At 38.8% G+C, this 17886-nt stretch overlaps 1 protein-coding gene across 2 annotated transcripts in view; it reads right to left on the bottom strand.

Annotated features, from left to right (window-relative positions):
• Positions 1–272: 272 nt before the first annotated feature.
• LOC126089301 (importin subunit alpha-7) overlaps positions 273–17886 on the bottom strand; it is a 58314-nt gene continuing 40700 nt past the window's right edge. For both annotated transcript variants that reach the window (XM_049906898.1, XM_049906899.1), the window contains exons 6-9: positions 16478–16682; positions 12394–12537; positions 6772–6931; positions 273–3152 (exon numbers count right to left, since the gene is read on the bottom strand). In XM_049906898.1, coding sequence (XP_049762855.1) covers positions 2962–3152; positions 6772–6931; positions 12394–12537; positions 16478–16682 — 700 coding nt within the window. In that variant the 3' untranslated portion in view covers positions 273–2961. The remainder of the gene's footprint in view (positions 3153–6771; positions 6932–12393; positions 12538–16477; positions 16683–17886) is intronic.

Below are 17886 nucleotides of genomic sequence, written 5' to 3'. Positions count from 1 at the left end.
TTGTTTGGGCAAATGATTCATTTCAAGGAATTAATCAGGTGCTAATAAAAAGAAGCAGAATAGATTTATAGCTTTTGCACAATGGGAAAGGAACTATCAGTTTACTTGCTTAGCAAACATACTTCCCAAATATTCTAACTACTGAAATCTCGTTACCTTCCCCGTGAAACAAACATAATATTTGATAAAAAAACTTGTAACCTACTCCTTACCTTATATCGTCCTCATGGTTTAACAGAATACAAGCAGTTAAATTATTAAAACTATATCGATACAGTTTCAAATTTATTTCAAGCAACACAGTTCTCATTTTTATACACTTCGCCAACTATATATTGTAACATCATCAGTATTAATATCAGTACCAGTCAAACAAAGGAGAATATTAAATATAATACATTTTTCTTACAAAGGGTTTTTATTAAATTTATAATTCAGTATGAGGTGGAAAGTTGACTAGCTCTGTTTTCAAGGCAGTTATGGAACATAAAACATGATTCACACTCCCACTTTTTGCTTTCGACAGTTCATGTTTTGGCAGTCGTTTTTAGTCAAGAGTATTTGGGGGAGACCCCTACGCAGTCTTATCACATTCCATACCAGTATCAGTCTGTACTTCTCAGCAAACATTCTAGAACACCAAATTAATGAATTTCTTGTCATCTCATTTTTCTTCCATATTTTTGATCTGCAAAAATTTACAAAGAGTTGGCATTTGTTTTACACTGATTGCTTTTTATGGAAAATACTGCCTTTATTTGAATGGATTTCTGTTACCTTTACAAAATATTCAACAAAAGTATTGCATACATAGTGTGCAAAGGCTCTCTTCTTCAACAAAGAAAAATCTGTGGGTTTTACAGAGACACTCTTGACTACAAATAAAATATACAGCACGAGTTCTCTGAAAACTTCATTTCATTTCAACAAACATGACATGCATTCTTATGTGGTAGCCATAACGTATCAGCTGCAACACATTTCAACAATGTATTACAAATGAATTAGAAACACAATGTTTCTACCTCCTACTTTCAACACATTCTCTACAATTGGCTAAAAATACATACTACCAGCCAAAGTAAAGAGAAACATGTCTCAAGTCTTAACACAATAAATATTCCATAAATAACATGACATCCCCTACTGAATGTGTCAGAGGGCACAATGTCAGAATACAAAACACTGAAATGACTGGGTGGTGCCACCAAATTCAAACAGCACTATAACATATCTTCCAGCTTTTCTATAACAGTGGACATCTTATATCAGAATATTTATCCTATTTACATTTTTAAAAATCCACTGAGAGCACCAAGCATTGTCAATGTAATTTACACGAAATAATTTCTGTTGCTGATTGAACAATCTAATTCAGTTGCTCAATGCACAGTTCTTATTTTGATCACTTACAAAGTATTACAATTTTGTAATTGTAAACATTTAAGGATCTAATGATGTTGTCCTTTAAGTCATCACTTTTCACTTAACTTTTTCTTTAAGTCCAGTCAAATTTATTTCACTGTCACCTAACTATGGTCAGTCATCACGTCGTCATTTGTAATGCAAAGAATTATTAATTTTACGCATTTTTCATAGCTTCACTAAGTTTCGCCATTAAAGACAGGCACAACATTGAATACCTTTTAGAACCAAATTTACTTTGCGCAAAATGTTAACAATTCTTGGCGAGCAGGTAACAAAGTGGGGGCATGAACTACAAGGTTATCAGTAAAGAAACTGAGAATGTTGTTCATTACAGCTTCTGTATGAGAAATTAAAGAAACTATACAATTCAAAAAGTGAAAAGTTATCAGTTTCCACAATGTTTATGTTTCCTGTATTTTTCATGGCATGTCAAAAGAAAATGAAAAAGTAAACAGTGTACATCATTTATTATACATAGTGTAGCATTCAGAGGAAAAATACTGGAACAACACAGATGTACTCTGAGGGATTCTGTTAATAAAGGTAGATCTACAGATACAAAGTAACAGGACTGGGAATGGAACAGAAAGTAGTAGTGTGCGTTTTGAAAGGCATGAATGAAGCGAGGAAAAAACTATCATTTGCACTGACAGACTTTGTTGTGGGTTGTCAAAGCTTTTACAGTGTTCTTCACAGTAATTTCTAGAGCATGTCGGGACAATATGAAACACTGTATCAGCATTTAAACACCCCAAATATTTATGAATTACCTCTGCATAACAACAAAATATGCCTGATATCAGTTCCTCTCCTTTTCATTAGAGAGATACTCTTTCAAGCTACAAACCAATTGAATACACACACATTCAAGAGGCCAGAAATGTCACAGCAAATTTTCACATTACAATATCATAAACTGCTGTATTTAGTTACATCTGCACAATGCTCTACACATGCAAGATATATTACAAACATTATTTAATTAAGAAAGTACTTTCACATGGCATTCATCTTTTAGGGTCCAGGCAAAAGAAACTGCATTATCCAGGCAGAGGAATGGAACAGAAATCTACCGGTAACTGTGAAAGCTAGACACAATTACTTCAAGTAACACAAAAGTGTGTCTTGCAAGTGGCAACTATTACTCTGCTCCTGAACATCACAGATTCTTACACCCAGGATTCAGTGACCCTGTTATGAACTTGGACCCACAAATACTCATTTTTGTTGTATTAATTCTATGATGTTTCACAACCGGAGAACAGGAGTTTTCAGTTCTGCAGAATAATAAACAGCAGCACACAAGGCGCGAACTGAGACATTGTTGCAGAAAGAATATTAATTTTGTATTTCTTTTCTTCTCTGCATATCATTAGTTAGTGTTCTTATTTTCCGTGTTCCTTTTAAATGATCACAAAATTGCTCCATTTCTTTAAAATTTACAATTTTTGCCAGTTCAGTTCACTTCAATAAGAACGAAAATAAACTCCGAACTACTCACGAGGCGACTCTTGTGGCCCATCATCCAGAGTTTCAGAAATTGAAGCCACCCATTGGAACGCTCTGGTCAGCATTGAACTGATACTGCTGTGCCTCTGCATCGACTGCTGGAGCAACTCTCGCATCCTCCTCCTCACTTCCAAAGTAGTGCTCAATTATGTCAAATGCTTTTTGATAGATGTCCATATTTTCATGTGACTGCAAGAATTCTATCTTATCCAGACCTGAAACAATAATGAAGTAAAATATTTTCAGAAGTATGTATAATTGGGTTGGGCATTTTTCACTGGTCAAAAAGATTTCCAGTTCTTGCACCCTGCACAAGGAGCAGCATTCCAGAACATGCTGTTACTAATAGCAAGAATTTATGATGTAAACACCAGAGAGACAAACATTACAAATTATCTTTGTACGACTACATTTGAGAACCAGCCATAAGTTATTGGTGTGTGTGTGTGTGTGTGTGTGTGTGTGTGTGTGTAAAACAACAAACTTCTTGGCAGATTAAATTAATGTGATGAAGCAGAACTAGGACCAGGACATTTAAAAACAGCACACACTACTGCTGAGTGTGCACTTGTGTTAACAACTGAAAAAATTTTCAGTATCTACAATTGTGTGGGAAAAAAGGGTAATAAATTTTAACATACAACACCATTTCGAATTATGAAAACACTTTGTTATTGTACTCTAGCACACTTTTCAGAGCCCTGTAATAGTGACAGATCATATTAATGGAAATGAAAGGATGCAAATGAAGAGAAGATGAAACTGTCTCCAAATAAATCACTGTGCACCAATGTATCAAATAATTCAGACTTATTAAAAAATTTAAACTGTGAGGAAAACTGCCACAAGCCATCCTCTTTGTATTTCAAGGTCACTGCTCTTACAAAATAAATTATTAACATCCATCTCACTACCAAAAGGTGGATGGTTAGAGCAGGTGAAAATTTCATAACAGTAACTGAACTCATTTAGGTAACAGAGTTGGAACTACTGACTGTCATGATGTCAGAGGAGCAAAATTATGACTAGCTACTGATACTAGCATTAGCCACTTTACTTTTGTCAAATATTGAGTGATGACAATGGGCTTCAGGTCTCATCACTGGAATGTCGTTTCAACAACACGACGCAGTGTATTCACTGTATGGTACCCCAAAGCTAAAATTTATTTTTGGCCAGATCGCTTATTGAGGCCTGAGGAAATCAGCCCTGGGCACACGCTGTGGTTGATGTGTGTACTCTCACGGAGTGCTGCACTGAGGAGAGGTATCGTTGTTGGTCGGTGATGGCTGTCACAAGTCGGTGTTCCAGAACATCCCAAAGGTGTTCTACAGGATTCAGGGATGTTATTGTCATGTAACCACTCTGTCACAGGCTGTGCATTATGAACAGGGGCTCGATTGTGTTGGAAGATGCAATCACCTTCCCCGAATTGCTCTCCAACAGTGGAAAGCATGAAGGTGCTTAAAATGTCAATGTAGGCCTACGATGTGATAGTGCCACACAAAACAACAAGGGGTGGAAGCCCCATCCACGAAAAACATGACCACACCATAAAACCGCCGCTTCCGAATTTTTAGTGTTGGCACTAAACACCCTGGCAGATGAAGATCACCAGGCATTTGCATACCCACACCCTGCCATCGGACCGCCACATTGTGTACCAAGATTTGTCACTCCACATGATGTTTTTCCACTGTTCAATCGTCCAATGTTTATACTCCTTACACCAAGTGAGGTGTTATTTGGCATTTACCGGGTTGATGGGTGGCTTACGAGCAGCCGCTCAACCATGAAATCGAAGTTTTCTCACCTCCCGCCGAACTGTCTTAGTATTTGCAGTGGATCCCGATGCAGTTCAGAATTCCTGTGTGATGGTCTGGATGGATGTCTGCCTATTATACATAACGACCCTCTTCAACTGCCGGCGGTCAACAGACGAGGTTGGCCAGTACATGTCCTTTCACGTTTACACTTCACCATCACATCGGAAACAGTCGGGCTAGGGATGTTTAGGAGTGCGGAAATCTCGCGTACAGACATAGGACACAAGTGACACCCAATCACCTGACCACATTCGAAATCCATGAGTTCTGCGGAGCACCCCATTCTGCTCTCTCATGATGTCTAATGAATACTGAGGTCGCTGATATTGAGTACCTGGCAGTAGGTGGCAACACAATGCACCCAATATGAAAAACGTATATTTTTCGGGGGTCCGGATACTTTTGATCACATAGTGTATGTTCACTGACTGGCTCTGACAACTGCCGGTGCTTCAGGTTTTCCACCACACTGCACAGAAGAAGTGTCAAATTCAAATTACAATCTTGTCACTAAAATTTACATTCCCTTGCAGCACTAATCCATATCCTAGAGTGTTCAGGTGCCTTCCTCGTATACATTGCACAAATATTGTTCTATTAATTGTTAATATACAATCAACTTGCTGTTTAAAACTGTATAAAGAAGTAGTATATGGACAGAAGAAAACTAATAGCAACCAAAAAATACTTCAGATGACAATAAAGAAGACTAATGTTAAATGACAAAAACATTGGTGAAATACATGTTGATATGAAGCCAGTGAAGAATACAGAAGTGAAGTAGCACTGGGAGCCTTATTACCAATTAAATAAACACAAACAAGTATCAAATCCAAACTGTGTATTCAGGGTAGCTGGAAAACATTCTTGAAAGAAACATTATCACTGCAATTGTAACAGCTGCAACATACACGTAGCATAGAACTGATCCGAAGTATCCCATAATAAAGATGCTATCCTGTTGCGTACAGCAATTCTCATTCAGAAAGCACTCTCAGGAAAAACATGGAACATTATTTTAAAACAAGACTGGTGTATCAAAAACAAAGGTATGGGCAACATCACCCCGGCACCAATATCGCTTAGCAGACCATAGTTAACATTTAATGGTTAATGTGAAGCAAACTGATCACTGGAAGTTCCCATCATAAAATCAACAAAATAAATACTATTAATATAGGAGATTATTACCCTTTTCCTCGAATTAAATGTGACTTTCATCAACACAAATGCTTATCATCAATTATGGCTCTAGGGTCTGCCACCAGATCAGGTTATTTTGTTAATCCTACAATAAATCCTTGCTTTCACATAGTGAATGTTCATTACTGCTGGCAATCAGAAGCTGTTGCTACTTGTCAGCAGTAAGCAGCAGTTGTCTTGCGGGAATACTGTGGGATACTGAAAACATTATCCAGCAGCAGATCTGAGAGCCATATACTGAATATATCTGCTGAGAATACCTGAAGAGTCACAAGAAATGCTTATGTTTTTGCAACTGACTTATCTGAAGATTAATCAAGCTTCTTTCTGGCCAATTAATCTGTGCATTTGTTTCTTTTGTTAAGTCATTTAGATATGAATGATTATAATGTTACCAAACAATTTTTTGCTTTCTTTGAGATAACTGTTTCGTATTCATGTGAAAGTTAAGTTTGATACTTTTACTTGTTATATATGTCTACTATCTTTTCATACGCGTGAATGTAACTTTTTTTGCAGTGTCTATAGTACACACTTACAGCTACAGAAAACAGTGACAGACAGAAGTTTGCCCATAACTGCCAGCAAACTCCAGGTATTTTTAGTACAATGATACACAAAAATTCTCAGCGGTACTAATTCACATGGAATTATACAAATTATGTATGGCTAAGCAACAAAGCATTTTTCATTCGCAAGAAAAGTAATTCTAACTGCACTGTAGCTCTAGTGCACTACTTACTGAAGTGTCATCAAACAATAGATTTAGGAGGAATTTTTGTAAATTTGCACAAAAAATATTTACCATAGCATTCTTCAATAAGCACTGCATAGGGATTGATGCCTCCATGTGTCTTAGCATCTTGGTCACCTAGCCTGAGTATGTTTTCCAGACCATTCAGTGCCACCTGGACAATCTTGGCATCCATCACTGTCAATAGGTCACACAACGGATGTATGCACCCCTGAAACAAGGATCATTTTAATGGGTCTACCCCTGTTGAAATCATTACATAAACACAAATTTACAAGGACACAGAGCAGCTGGCCAATACAAGGAGACAAAGAGAGTACTGCCAATACACACATGTAAAAGCAGAGGAAACTATACACATCAAAAAAAGTTTTGCATCACCACAGTTCCCAGAACTCCTGAAGATAGACGTTGACTGTGTATATTGTATCACAGACACAATCCCTTTGTCTGTTCAGAGATTTCACGAAACCCGCCCAAAGATGTAAACAACCACGCATGAGCAGCGCGTATTAGACGGAGGGGGTCCGACAACCAATCAGTTCCAGTCATTCCACTAGGAAGGAGATACACTGCTCGTCTTGTCTGTAGTTCAACCATGCCTAGACAGTCAATACCGCGGTTCGATTGCATCCGCATTGTTACTTTGTTCCAGGAAGGGCTCTCAACAAGGGAACTGTCCAGGTGTCTCTGAGAGAACCAAAGTGATGCTCGAACATGGAGGAACTACAGAGACACAGGAACTATCAATGACATACCTCACTCAGGCCGCTCAAGGGCTGCTACTGCAGTGGATGACCGCTACCTACAGATTATGGCTCAGAGGTATCCTGACAGCAATGCCACCATGTTGAATAATGCTGTTCGTGCAGCCACAGGACGTTGTGTTAGTAATAGGCTGCATGATGCGCAACTTCACTCCCGACGTCCAGGGCGAGTTTCATCTTTGCAACCGCGACACCATGCAGCACAGTACAGATGGGCCCAACAACGTGCCGAATGGACCGCTCAGGATTGGCATCACGTTCGCTTCACCAATCAGTGTTGCATATGCCTTCAACTGGACAATCATCGGAGACGTGTTTGGAGGCAACCCGGTCAAGCTGAACACCTTAGACACACTGTCCTGCGAGAGCAGCAAGGTGGAGGTTCCCTGCTGTTTTGGGGTGGCATTATGTGGGGCCGACGTACGCTGCTGGTGGTCATGGAAGGTGCCGTAACGGCTGTACGATACGTGAATGCCATCCTCCAACCGATAGTGCAACCAAATCGGCAGCATATTGGCAAGGCATTTGTCTTCATGGACGACAATTCGCACCCCCATTGTGAATGACTACGTTCAGGATAACAACATCGCTCGAAAAGAGTGGCCAGCATGTTCTCCAGACATGAACCCTGTTGAACATGCCTGGGATAGATTGAAAAGGGCTGTTTATGGACGACGTGATCCATTGACCACTGACGGATCTACGCCGAATTGCCGTTGAGGAGTGGGACAATCTGGACCAACAGTGCCTTGATGAACTTGTGCATAGTATAACACGACGAATACAGGCGTGCATCAATGCAAGAGGATGTGCTACTGGGTATGAGGTACTAGTGAGGGCAAAAATGATGTTTATGTTGCTCTCTATTCCAATTTTCTGTACAGGTTGCAGAACTCTAGGAACCAAGGTGATGCAAAACTCTTTTTAATGTATTTCTTGTTTATGGAACTGATAGTACCTTCCTCCTCAAGGAGGATACGATAGGATAGGATACGATTTGGAAGGCTGCGAAAAATAGGCAGCTCGATCAATGCCCATGCTGAGAGACCCGCTCATTGTGAAGGTGAACGGAGACATGAACAATGTAAGGTTGTTCTTATAGGTTGTCTGAACATCAAAGTGTGCATAAGGGCCTAAGAGGCAAAAGTGTTGGTGAGTAATGAGAATAAGTGAAACTGCATCTGCTTAAATAGGTTGTAGTGCTACAGGCAGTAGTTGTCGGTCAGCACAGTCTTGAAATGATCCATCTGTGGATGATAAGAGTGTTTCCTGAAATAGTAGTTGACAGCACGAGGTCCAAGATTTAAATTAACTGTTAATCAGACATTCAGTTAAATGCAGTGGCACATAGTATTCTGTGAAGTTTAATTAAAGAGGAGAAGGCAATGAGTAACAATGAAATGGTTATCATCCATCAGAAACCTTATTTGACACAGTGAAAGTCAATTTCCCGATCTATACTGCATCCTGCTTTAAGATGAGATAAAGAAAAGATCTACAAGACAACATACAACTAGAGTATAACTGCTGGGAAGGTATTGGTGAGAGAAGATCAAAGGTAGTACATTAGTAGGTGATGTGTTAGCTTCAGTGCAGAGATGACAGACAGAGAGGAGTAAAGATGTGTTAAGAGGAAGATATGAGAAGTGAAAGAATATTATGGTTAAGACACAAGAAGAAATCAAATGAGGAGATCAGGGGGTGGGGGTGGGGGAATCAACAAAAGCAGCAGCTGCTGCTGCTGCTACCTTCACAATTCTCCATTATTCAAATCTCGTATAGCACGCAGAAAGAATGAACACCTATATCTTTCCGTACGAGCTCTGATTTCCCTTATTTTATCGTGGTGATCATTTCGCCCTATGTAGGTTGGTGTCAACAAAATATTTTCGCATTCGGAGGAGAAAGTTGGTGATTGGAATTTCGTCGCAACGAAAAACGCCTTTCTTTTAATGATTTCCAGCCCAAATCCCGTATCATTTCTGTGACACTCTCTCCCATATTTCACGATAATACAAAACGCACTGCCTTTCTTTGAACTTTTTCAATGTGTTCCGTCAGTCCTACCTGGTAAGGATCCCACACTGCGCAGCAGTATTCTAAAAGTGGATGGACAAGCGTAGTATATGCAGTCTCCTTAGTAGGTCTGTTACATTTTCTAAGTGTCCTGCCAATAAAACACAGCCTTTGGTTAGCCTTCCCCACAACATTTTCTGTGTGTTCTTTCCAATTTAAGTTGCTCGTAATTATAATACCTAGATATTTAGTTGAATTCACGGCTTTTAGATTAGTCTGATTTATTGTGTAACCGAAGTTCAATGAGTTACTTTTAGTACTCATGTGGATGACCTCACACTTTTCGTTATTTAGGGTCAACTGCCACTTTTCGCACCATTCAGATATTTTTTCTAAATTGTTTTGCATTTTTTTTTTTTTTAATCTTCTGATGACTTTATTAGTCGATAAACGACAGCGTCATCTGCAAACAACCAAAGATGGCTGCTCAGATTGTCTCCCAAATCGTTCATATAGATAAGGGACATCAAAGGGCCTATAACGCTTCCTTGAGGAACGCCTGAAGTCACTTCTGATTTACCGTATTTACTCGAATCTAAGCCGCACTTTTTTTCCGGTTTTCGTAATCCAAAAAACCGCCTGCGGCTTAGAATCGAGTGCAAAGCAAGCGGAAGTTATAAAAAATGTTGGTACGTGCCGCCACAACTAACTTCTGCCGTCGAATATATGTAGCACTATGCACGCATGCTCTGTAGGCACAAAGATAAATATTGGCGCCAAAACCTCTGCGTCAGTAAATAAATTTAAAAAAAGAAGTGGAAGACGAGTTTTTTTTCTCCGCCGCGAGTTTCGACCACTGCATTTTCATACATTATCCAACGAAGTAAATACAAATTCCGTATTGTTCATCTTCGAATGTAGCACAATTTCAGTGTACTACGAAAATCTGACTGGCAAGACTGTTTGGGATGTTTGTCAATATGGCCAACTCTACGTTCTGAATTTTTTCCTATCTGTGAGAAGAGATGGTTGCTAATAGGAACCTGATGAAATTTGAATCACAAGCAGTATTCTCTTCACCATAAGAATAATACGGATATAAACATTTTGCCATGTATTCTTTCGTGTTTGCTGCTCTCTCATTTAAATCCTGTCTGCCTAATAAACTACGAAACTAGAGTGAGACAACAGCAAACGCGGAAGAATATACGTATCGTGTCATGTTTATATTCGTATTATTCTTATGCCTAACAGCGATACAGTCATAAATGAAGCACGGCAAGTGACTAGATTTTTAAATCTAAGATGACTCTAATTTCTGTGCAGAATTTGATGTAATAAAGAAGCGGCCGCAAAGATTTTCAAACGGAGAAATATTTTCGCCTAACTCTCGTTCAGAACATGTTCTATCATACGCAGTCTATTATTTGATTCTTGTTGATCATTATCAAAGAAAGCAGCAGTGTAAGTAACAACAAATAGCAGTCTCTTGCCATTGTTCGCTAATGAGACGATTCCTCACTTTCTTTTTAATTGTACGCGGCGGTAGCACGCACAAAAGCAAGCCATGCCGTGAGCCGCGACAGGCCGTAAACACACACTATCAGAATGCGACAAACAATGCATGACACAGTGCAGTAATGCATTTTCAGCTTAAGAGTGACGCAAACACCTATAACAAAGAAAACGGCACTTGTCAGCTCCAAGCAAAATAAGCAATCGATTCAAACCAGACGAAGCACATGAAAAAGGAAGGGCACCCATATAAATACGGACGGAGCGCCTGACGCATAGCAATGGCTATGTAGTAAAGCTTAACTGCTAAGCTTACGACTTGAACCAAACTACTGTAGCAGTATCGTCATTCATTCGACCTAAATTGTGTCTCATATTACAATGGACTAACTTTGTTTCGATTTGGAGGTGCGGCCTAAAACTTTTCTCTCCCCTTGAATTTCGAGTCTCAAATTTCAGGTGCGGCTTAGATTCGGGAAATTTCTTTTTCCCTTTATTTCGGGTCTCATTTTTCAGGTGCGGCTTAGATTCGAGTGCGGCTTAGATTCGAGTAAATACGGTACTCGATGACTTTCTGTCAATTATTACAAACTGTGACCTCTCTGGCAGGAAATCGTAAATCCAGTCACATAACTGAGACGATATTCCATAAGCACGCAATTTTACTACGCTCCGCTTGTGTGGTACAGTGCCAAAAGCCTTCCGGAAATCCAGGAATACGGAATCAATCTGAAATCCCTTATCAATAGCACTCAGCACTTCATGTGAATAAAGAGCTAGTTGTGTTTCACAGGAATGATGTTTTCTAAGCCCATGTTTACTGTGTGTCAATAGACCGTTTCCTTCGAGGTAATTCATAACGTTCGAACACAATATATGTTCTAAAATCCCGCTGCTTATCGACGTTAACAATATGGGCCTGTAATTTAGTGGATTAATCAATGATGGTGGATATAGCAAGGGCTCTGCTTAGAATGTCATCAAGCAAAAAGTGTGCAGGTGCTAACTGCAGTACAGCAAAAAGGAAAGCAACGTATTTGGCATTTACACACTACTTAGGTCAAACAGCACGGTCTTCTACAGTGACATAAATAAATTACCATACATGCTGCTGAATCAGATGGTAAACAGTAATAAATTAATGTTTCTATTGCAGCAGTAATGTTGAAGTGATTTCACCATTACCAGCACTGGAACCCAAACCTTGTCTAAGTGATCCTGTCTGGCATAAAGTCAAAGAGCCTCAGCAATAATTACTGTGATGAACAAGCCACAAACAGTATGAAAAAGTCACAGGCAGCAATATAATTTAAACCCATAGTAACATGTCACATTAAATCACTGAAGTACTAAATGAACAACTGGTTAGCCTTACCTGATCTACAAGATAACGTATCTGATCTGGAGTACCCCCAGACGTAGCATTAGTGATGGCCCAAGCTGCTTCTTTTCGAGTTTTGAATTCGGCTTTTCCCAGGATATCAATGAGAACAGGAAATATGTTGGCATCAATGACAGCCTGTAAACATATGGAGAAAGTGTGATGCTGTTAGGACAGTGATCAGACAATGATAAATTCCCACAATTGATCAAAAACAATTACATCAAAATTCCATGACTCATACCTTAACCTACAGCAAGTAATAATACTGTGCAAGAATCAGTAAATCAAATACACCTATATGCTTATTTATTTCAAACAATGGAAAATCCAGCATGGAATGTAGCAATATTATGAAAAGAAAGTTGTTGCTCACCATATAGCAGAGATGAGTGGCAGATAGACACAACAAAAAGACTGTCATAAAAAGCTTTTGGCCAGTAACACCTTCGTTAAAAATGCAACTCGCACACGTGACTGCAGTCTCAGGAAACTGCAAGCAGCTGGACCAGCGCATGATGGGAGTGGCAATTAGGTGGGGGTAAGGAGGAGGCTGGGGAGGGGAGGGACAGTACGGTATGGGTGGCGGACAGTGACGTGCTGCTGGGGAGCACGCAGGAATGATGTGGAGATGGGTAGGGCCGCTAAGTGCAGTCGGGAGGTTAGACGGAGAGCAGGGGAGTAGTGGTGGTGGTGGTGGGGGGGGGGGGGGGGGTGCAGTGGAAATGGAGAGATGTAAAAAATACTGCATGCGGCTGTGGAATGCAGGCTGTGTAGTGCTGGAATGGGAACAGAGACAGGGCTGGATGGGAGAGGACAGGTGCTGCTGCTCGCAGTGTAGCTTCAGCCGCCAGAGACTGCAGTTGCGTGCGAGAGTTGCGTTTGAGTGTGTGTGTGTGTGTGTGTGTGTGTGTGTGTGTGTGTGTGTGTGTGTGTGTGTGTGTGTGTGTGTCTGTCTGTAATCTACTTTTGACGAAGGCCTTACTGGCCAAAAGATTTAATTGTAACAGTCTTTGTGCTGTATTTATTTATTTAATTTTTAATCCATTAGAACAAAGTATCAACGGCGCAAGGTCATATGAGATTATACAACATATGCAGAACTTAAGTAAAAAAAAAAAAAAAATAGATTAATACAAATCAAGATGGGTGGATTAGTTAAACAAGCCCTACACTCATTATGCAAATGGTTTGTCATGTTTTTAAAGTGACATTAGTATGTTACAATTAGCATAACACAATGACATAGACTTAATGTATGTACACACGTGTACACGTGGCAATTTTGTAAATTAGAGCAACTACTATATACAAAAATTAAGTTGACACTCTGCACAGTGGCTGATGGGAGCGACCATAAGTGATATATGCATTTAGGGTCGCTCCCATCAACCACCATGCTGAGTGTCAATTTAGTTTGTGTGTATATTAACACATGGAAAGCTCCACCAAATATACTGAGATAGGGGACAAAGGGCACTGTGAAGCTAGCTAAGGAATAGCAGTTTAAACATGCCTATAAGTAGTATCCTCTGCTGTAATGAACAATTCACTTAGTTTTTGCCTCTGCCTACTGTCTTTAAGGTAATCATGTTGCACAAGATGTGTTACTAAATACTGACAGATCTTCAAAAGATCAACAGATCATTTAAATGTGAATGTCCACAGTCATCACAGTGCTGAAGTTAGACTGGAAGATGAAGCCCTATTCCATAATCCTCGGGTCACACACATCTCTATTTCTGATGGGAATATCTGAAGTAACTTATTCATAAGAAGATGGTGGGCGCAACTACAAAACGATAGCAAACTTGAGGGTATCCAAAACACACAGCTCAATATGAGCTTTAGCTTTTCACCAAATGTTGTGTGTCTTGAGTGGACGTTATTTAAAGCAACATAGTATACTATGATTATAATATCAATGAGTCACTGTTGGAATTGTCCAACTCATACAAATACCTGCGTAACACTTGTAGGGATATGAAATGGAATGATCGCCCAGGTTCAGTTGTGGGTAAAGCAGGTGTAGACTTCAGTTTGTAAGCAGAATACTGGTGAAGTGCAATCAGTCTACAAAAAGAGACTGTTTACAAATCAGTCATGCGATCCATCCTAGAATACTGTTAAAGTACGTGGGGCCCACACCGTATAGGACTAACAGGGAATATTGAATGTATACAGAGAAGGACAGCACGAATGGTCACAGGTTTGTTTAATCTGTGGGAGAGTGTCACATTGGAGGAACTCAACTGACAAGATCTTGAAGACTGACAAACTATCCCGAGAAAGTCTACTAACAAGGTTTTACAAACAAGCTTTAAATAATGAATCTACAAATAAACTACAACCCCTTATGTATTGCTCACACAGTGATAGTGAGGATAAGATTAGAATAATTACTGCACGCACAGCGGCATTCAAACAACCATTCTTCGTATGCTCCATATGCGAATGGAACTGGAAGAAACCCTAACAACTGATACAATGGGACGTACCCTCTGCCATGCACCTCATGGTGGTTTGTAGAGTACAGGTGCAGATGTAAATTGATATTAATGTCACTTGAGCACATGGAACAAAATATTAACACTCCAGCTTTCTGTAATCCTATAGTTCAAGGAAATTCTGCAACATATGCTTATTACTTATTAAAATCACCATTTAAACCAAATCATTCAGAATTTCACAACACTTTCGCATGTAGCACACAAAGCAACACTTCCACAACCCAAAGAGTACACTTGCTGTTTGACTTCAAAGGTACAAAATATTTATTAGTCGTGTTCCGTAGTTTTAATAAACTGTAGAAATGACATCATGTAGCACCTTAAACTGATGTTTTATTTAATCTTTGTTGTGCAACCAGTTTCAGTCAAAGTCCTTCATCCAGCACCTGTTGTGCACAAGATCATGGAGACATGAAACTTTCAGGTGAAAAGGCTGTATGAAAATTTTAGTAAAAATAAAGGCAGTACTTACATATATTTGTTAACAGCAAGAGTTACACATAAACACCAAAAATACTAAACTATTTGTAAATATTATATTTTGACTTTTTTATGTATTTATGTAATTCTTGATGTTGTCTAAAATATTTAAGTATTGCTTGTATTTTTTCTACAGTTTCCAAACATCCTCATCACCTGAAATTTTCCTGTATCCATGAAGTGTGTACAACAGGTACTACACAATGCTCTTTCACAGAAACCAGTCACACAATAAAGATTAATTTAAACAGTGGCTTAAGATGTTACATTATGTCATTTCTACATTTGAAGTAACACTTACAACTGTTAAAAGATACAACTGAAATCCCATTTGTCTACAGGATACAAAAATAACAAACATGGATATTTAAGAGCCATAGAATAAGGCTGCTTATTCACAGATTTTTAAATCTGTAAGTAATACGGAAAATTTGGGAAGTACATTGAGGCTGCCACTGACTCTAGAGCACTGAAGTTCATTATAATTTTAACATTGCCAACAGGTATTTTTACCAATAATATAATAAACAAGATGCAATTCCAGCATAGATGCTCACACAGTGTTCCCAACCTCAAACCATTCTATATGGCATTCCTCATTTCATTTTCTACAACTTTACAAAATCACTTTGCATATCCCAGACAACTTAAGTAAGAGTAATGTTTATCTTATTATGCTCACTGAAGCAACAGTGATTTCTTCACATAGATAACAGAAACTATCCTTAAATAAAGTACTCCACGTCTGCAAAATGGCAAAAAAAGTAGAATAGTTTCATAGATACTATTTACACGAAACTTACATTTACAGCCACTCTCTGTATCACACCTTTTTATTGTGACATAAAATGTCACTTCAGAAGCACATAGAGATGAAATACTTTAGGAAAATTTCAGAACACAGTGTAACGGCCATGTTAGTAGTATTTAGTCAATTATGAAAGGGGTTATTTTCCTTTGAATGTAAGCATCTAATTTACTAATTTATTCAGTGTGTCATGAAGTAACATGCACAAAATTGAAAAGAAAAATTACCTTACAGACTTCACTTATATAAGCTGTATTTGACAAAAATTTGAATCAGTAACCTGTATTTGTTGCCGATTTCCTGCAGTTATGTTGGAAATGGTCCAGCATGCCTCTTTCCTGATAGATTCCTTTTGTGATGCAAGCAGATGCAGAAGGCAAGGGAGTGCCGAGCAGTTAAGGATCACCTGCGTCTGAACATCGTCACCCGTGACAATGTTGCCCACGGCACGCAGTGCGGCAGACACAACATTGTGCTGATTGTGCCTGCAAATTTTCCACAGAAGTAAGTGCATTACACATATAGTAACGTATGTTCAACATCTCAATGGATAAACACAGTTTTACCTTTATATTAAAAATGACTAGTTTCAACTTGCCAGTCCAGAGCAATTTATTAACTATCATTCATTTTTCTCTCAAAAGGAAAAGAGTAAATGCAAAATCTTACTGAAGAGCCAACATAGGCAAACAATAATTTAATGCTTAACCATACAAGAGATTTGATTTTCCTTTTTCTTGAAACTTCCAGACAGAATACAGCTTTGTGCCATACAAAGACTTGAACATACAAATTTGCCTTATGTGGTTGTTCTTAATGATTGAGCTACCCTTTCATGCTTGATGGTCCAGATCAAAGTCTGAATCTATGAGTAATCCCCCTAACTTTGCAAGCTCTGCTCCTTCTTTCCCATTTTCCTCAAATTTTGAAAATGAAACATTTGCTTACTAAACCTCATAGATATATACACTGCATGTTTCCAGTTTCAACTGTGACCACGTTATCCTACAGAGCAACAAGCTTTACCCACAGGCCAACCAGAATTTTAATGTAAAATAACTTGGATCCTCCTCAAGCTGCACCCCTGAGTAAAGATCAAGAAAGTTTGACTAATGTCAAGCTACGCAGTCTCTACGACTTGTCTCTTATGTGAACAAGCTGCTGCACCCTGAATCCCAATGTAAATGATTGTCACAGAATTTAAAACTTCCCTTTTCACTGTTGCATCAGTTCTCCCACTTTTATAAACCTCTTCAAAAAATTTGTTTCGATAATAGCCAGAAAGTACATTAGAAAACTAGAGATAAGAAAATTTGTACACATCCCAGCTGTTCTAGAATACTGGTGCAATGGTATTCACCCCAATAAATCAGAAAAAATTTTTGCAGTAAGCTCAAAAAGGATATCAGTCCGTTGTGACCTACTAAATGAGGAAGCTTCTACCTTTGGTGATGCAAAACGTAGCAAATATCACGTTACGTGCACTCCAGAAACAGCACGAAACCAAGTTTGCTCGTAATTATCTGAGTTAGCTTCACTGTAGACTGATACATCTTTTTAGTATGTGCCAGAAGCAACAAGAAATAATTTGTACAAGAAAGATGAGGAAAGAGCTTGTAATAACTTCCAAGTACTTGCCCTACTTAATACAACTTACAAACAGTGTGCCAGAATTATCAACAGCAGATT

Source organism: Schistocerca cancellata, chromosome 1 (genome assembly GCF_023864275.1).
Source record: "Schistocerca cancellata isolate TAMUIC-IGC-003103 chromosome 1, iqSchCanc2.1, whole genome shotgun sequence".
In the NCBI taxonomy this organism is placed as follows: domain Eukaryota; kingdom Metazoa; phylum Arthropoda; class Insecta; order Orthoptera; family Acrididae; genus Schistocerca; species Schistocerca cancellata.
This window is presented reverse-complemented; position numbering and strand designations above follow the sequence as displayed.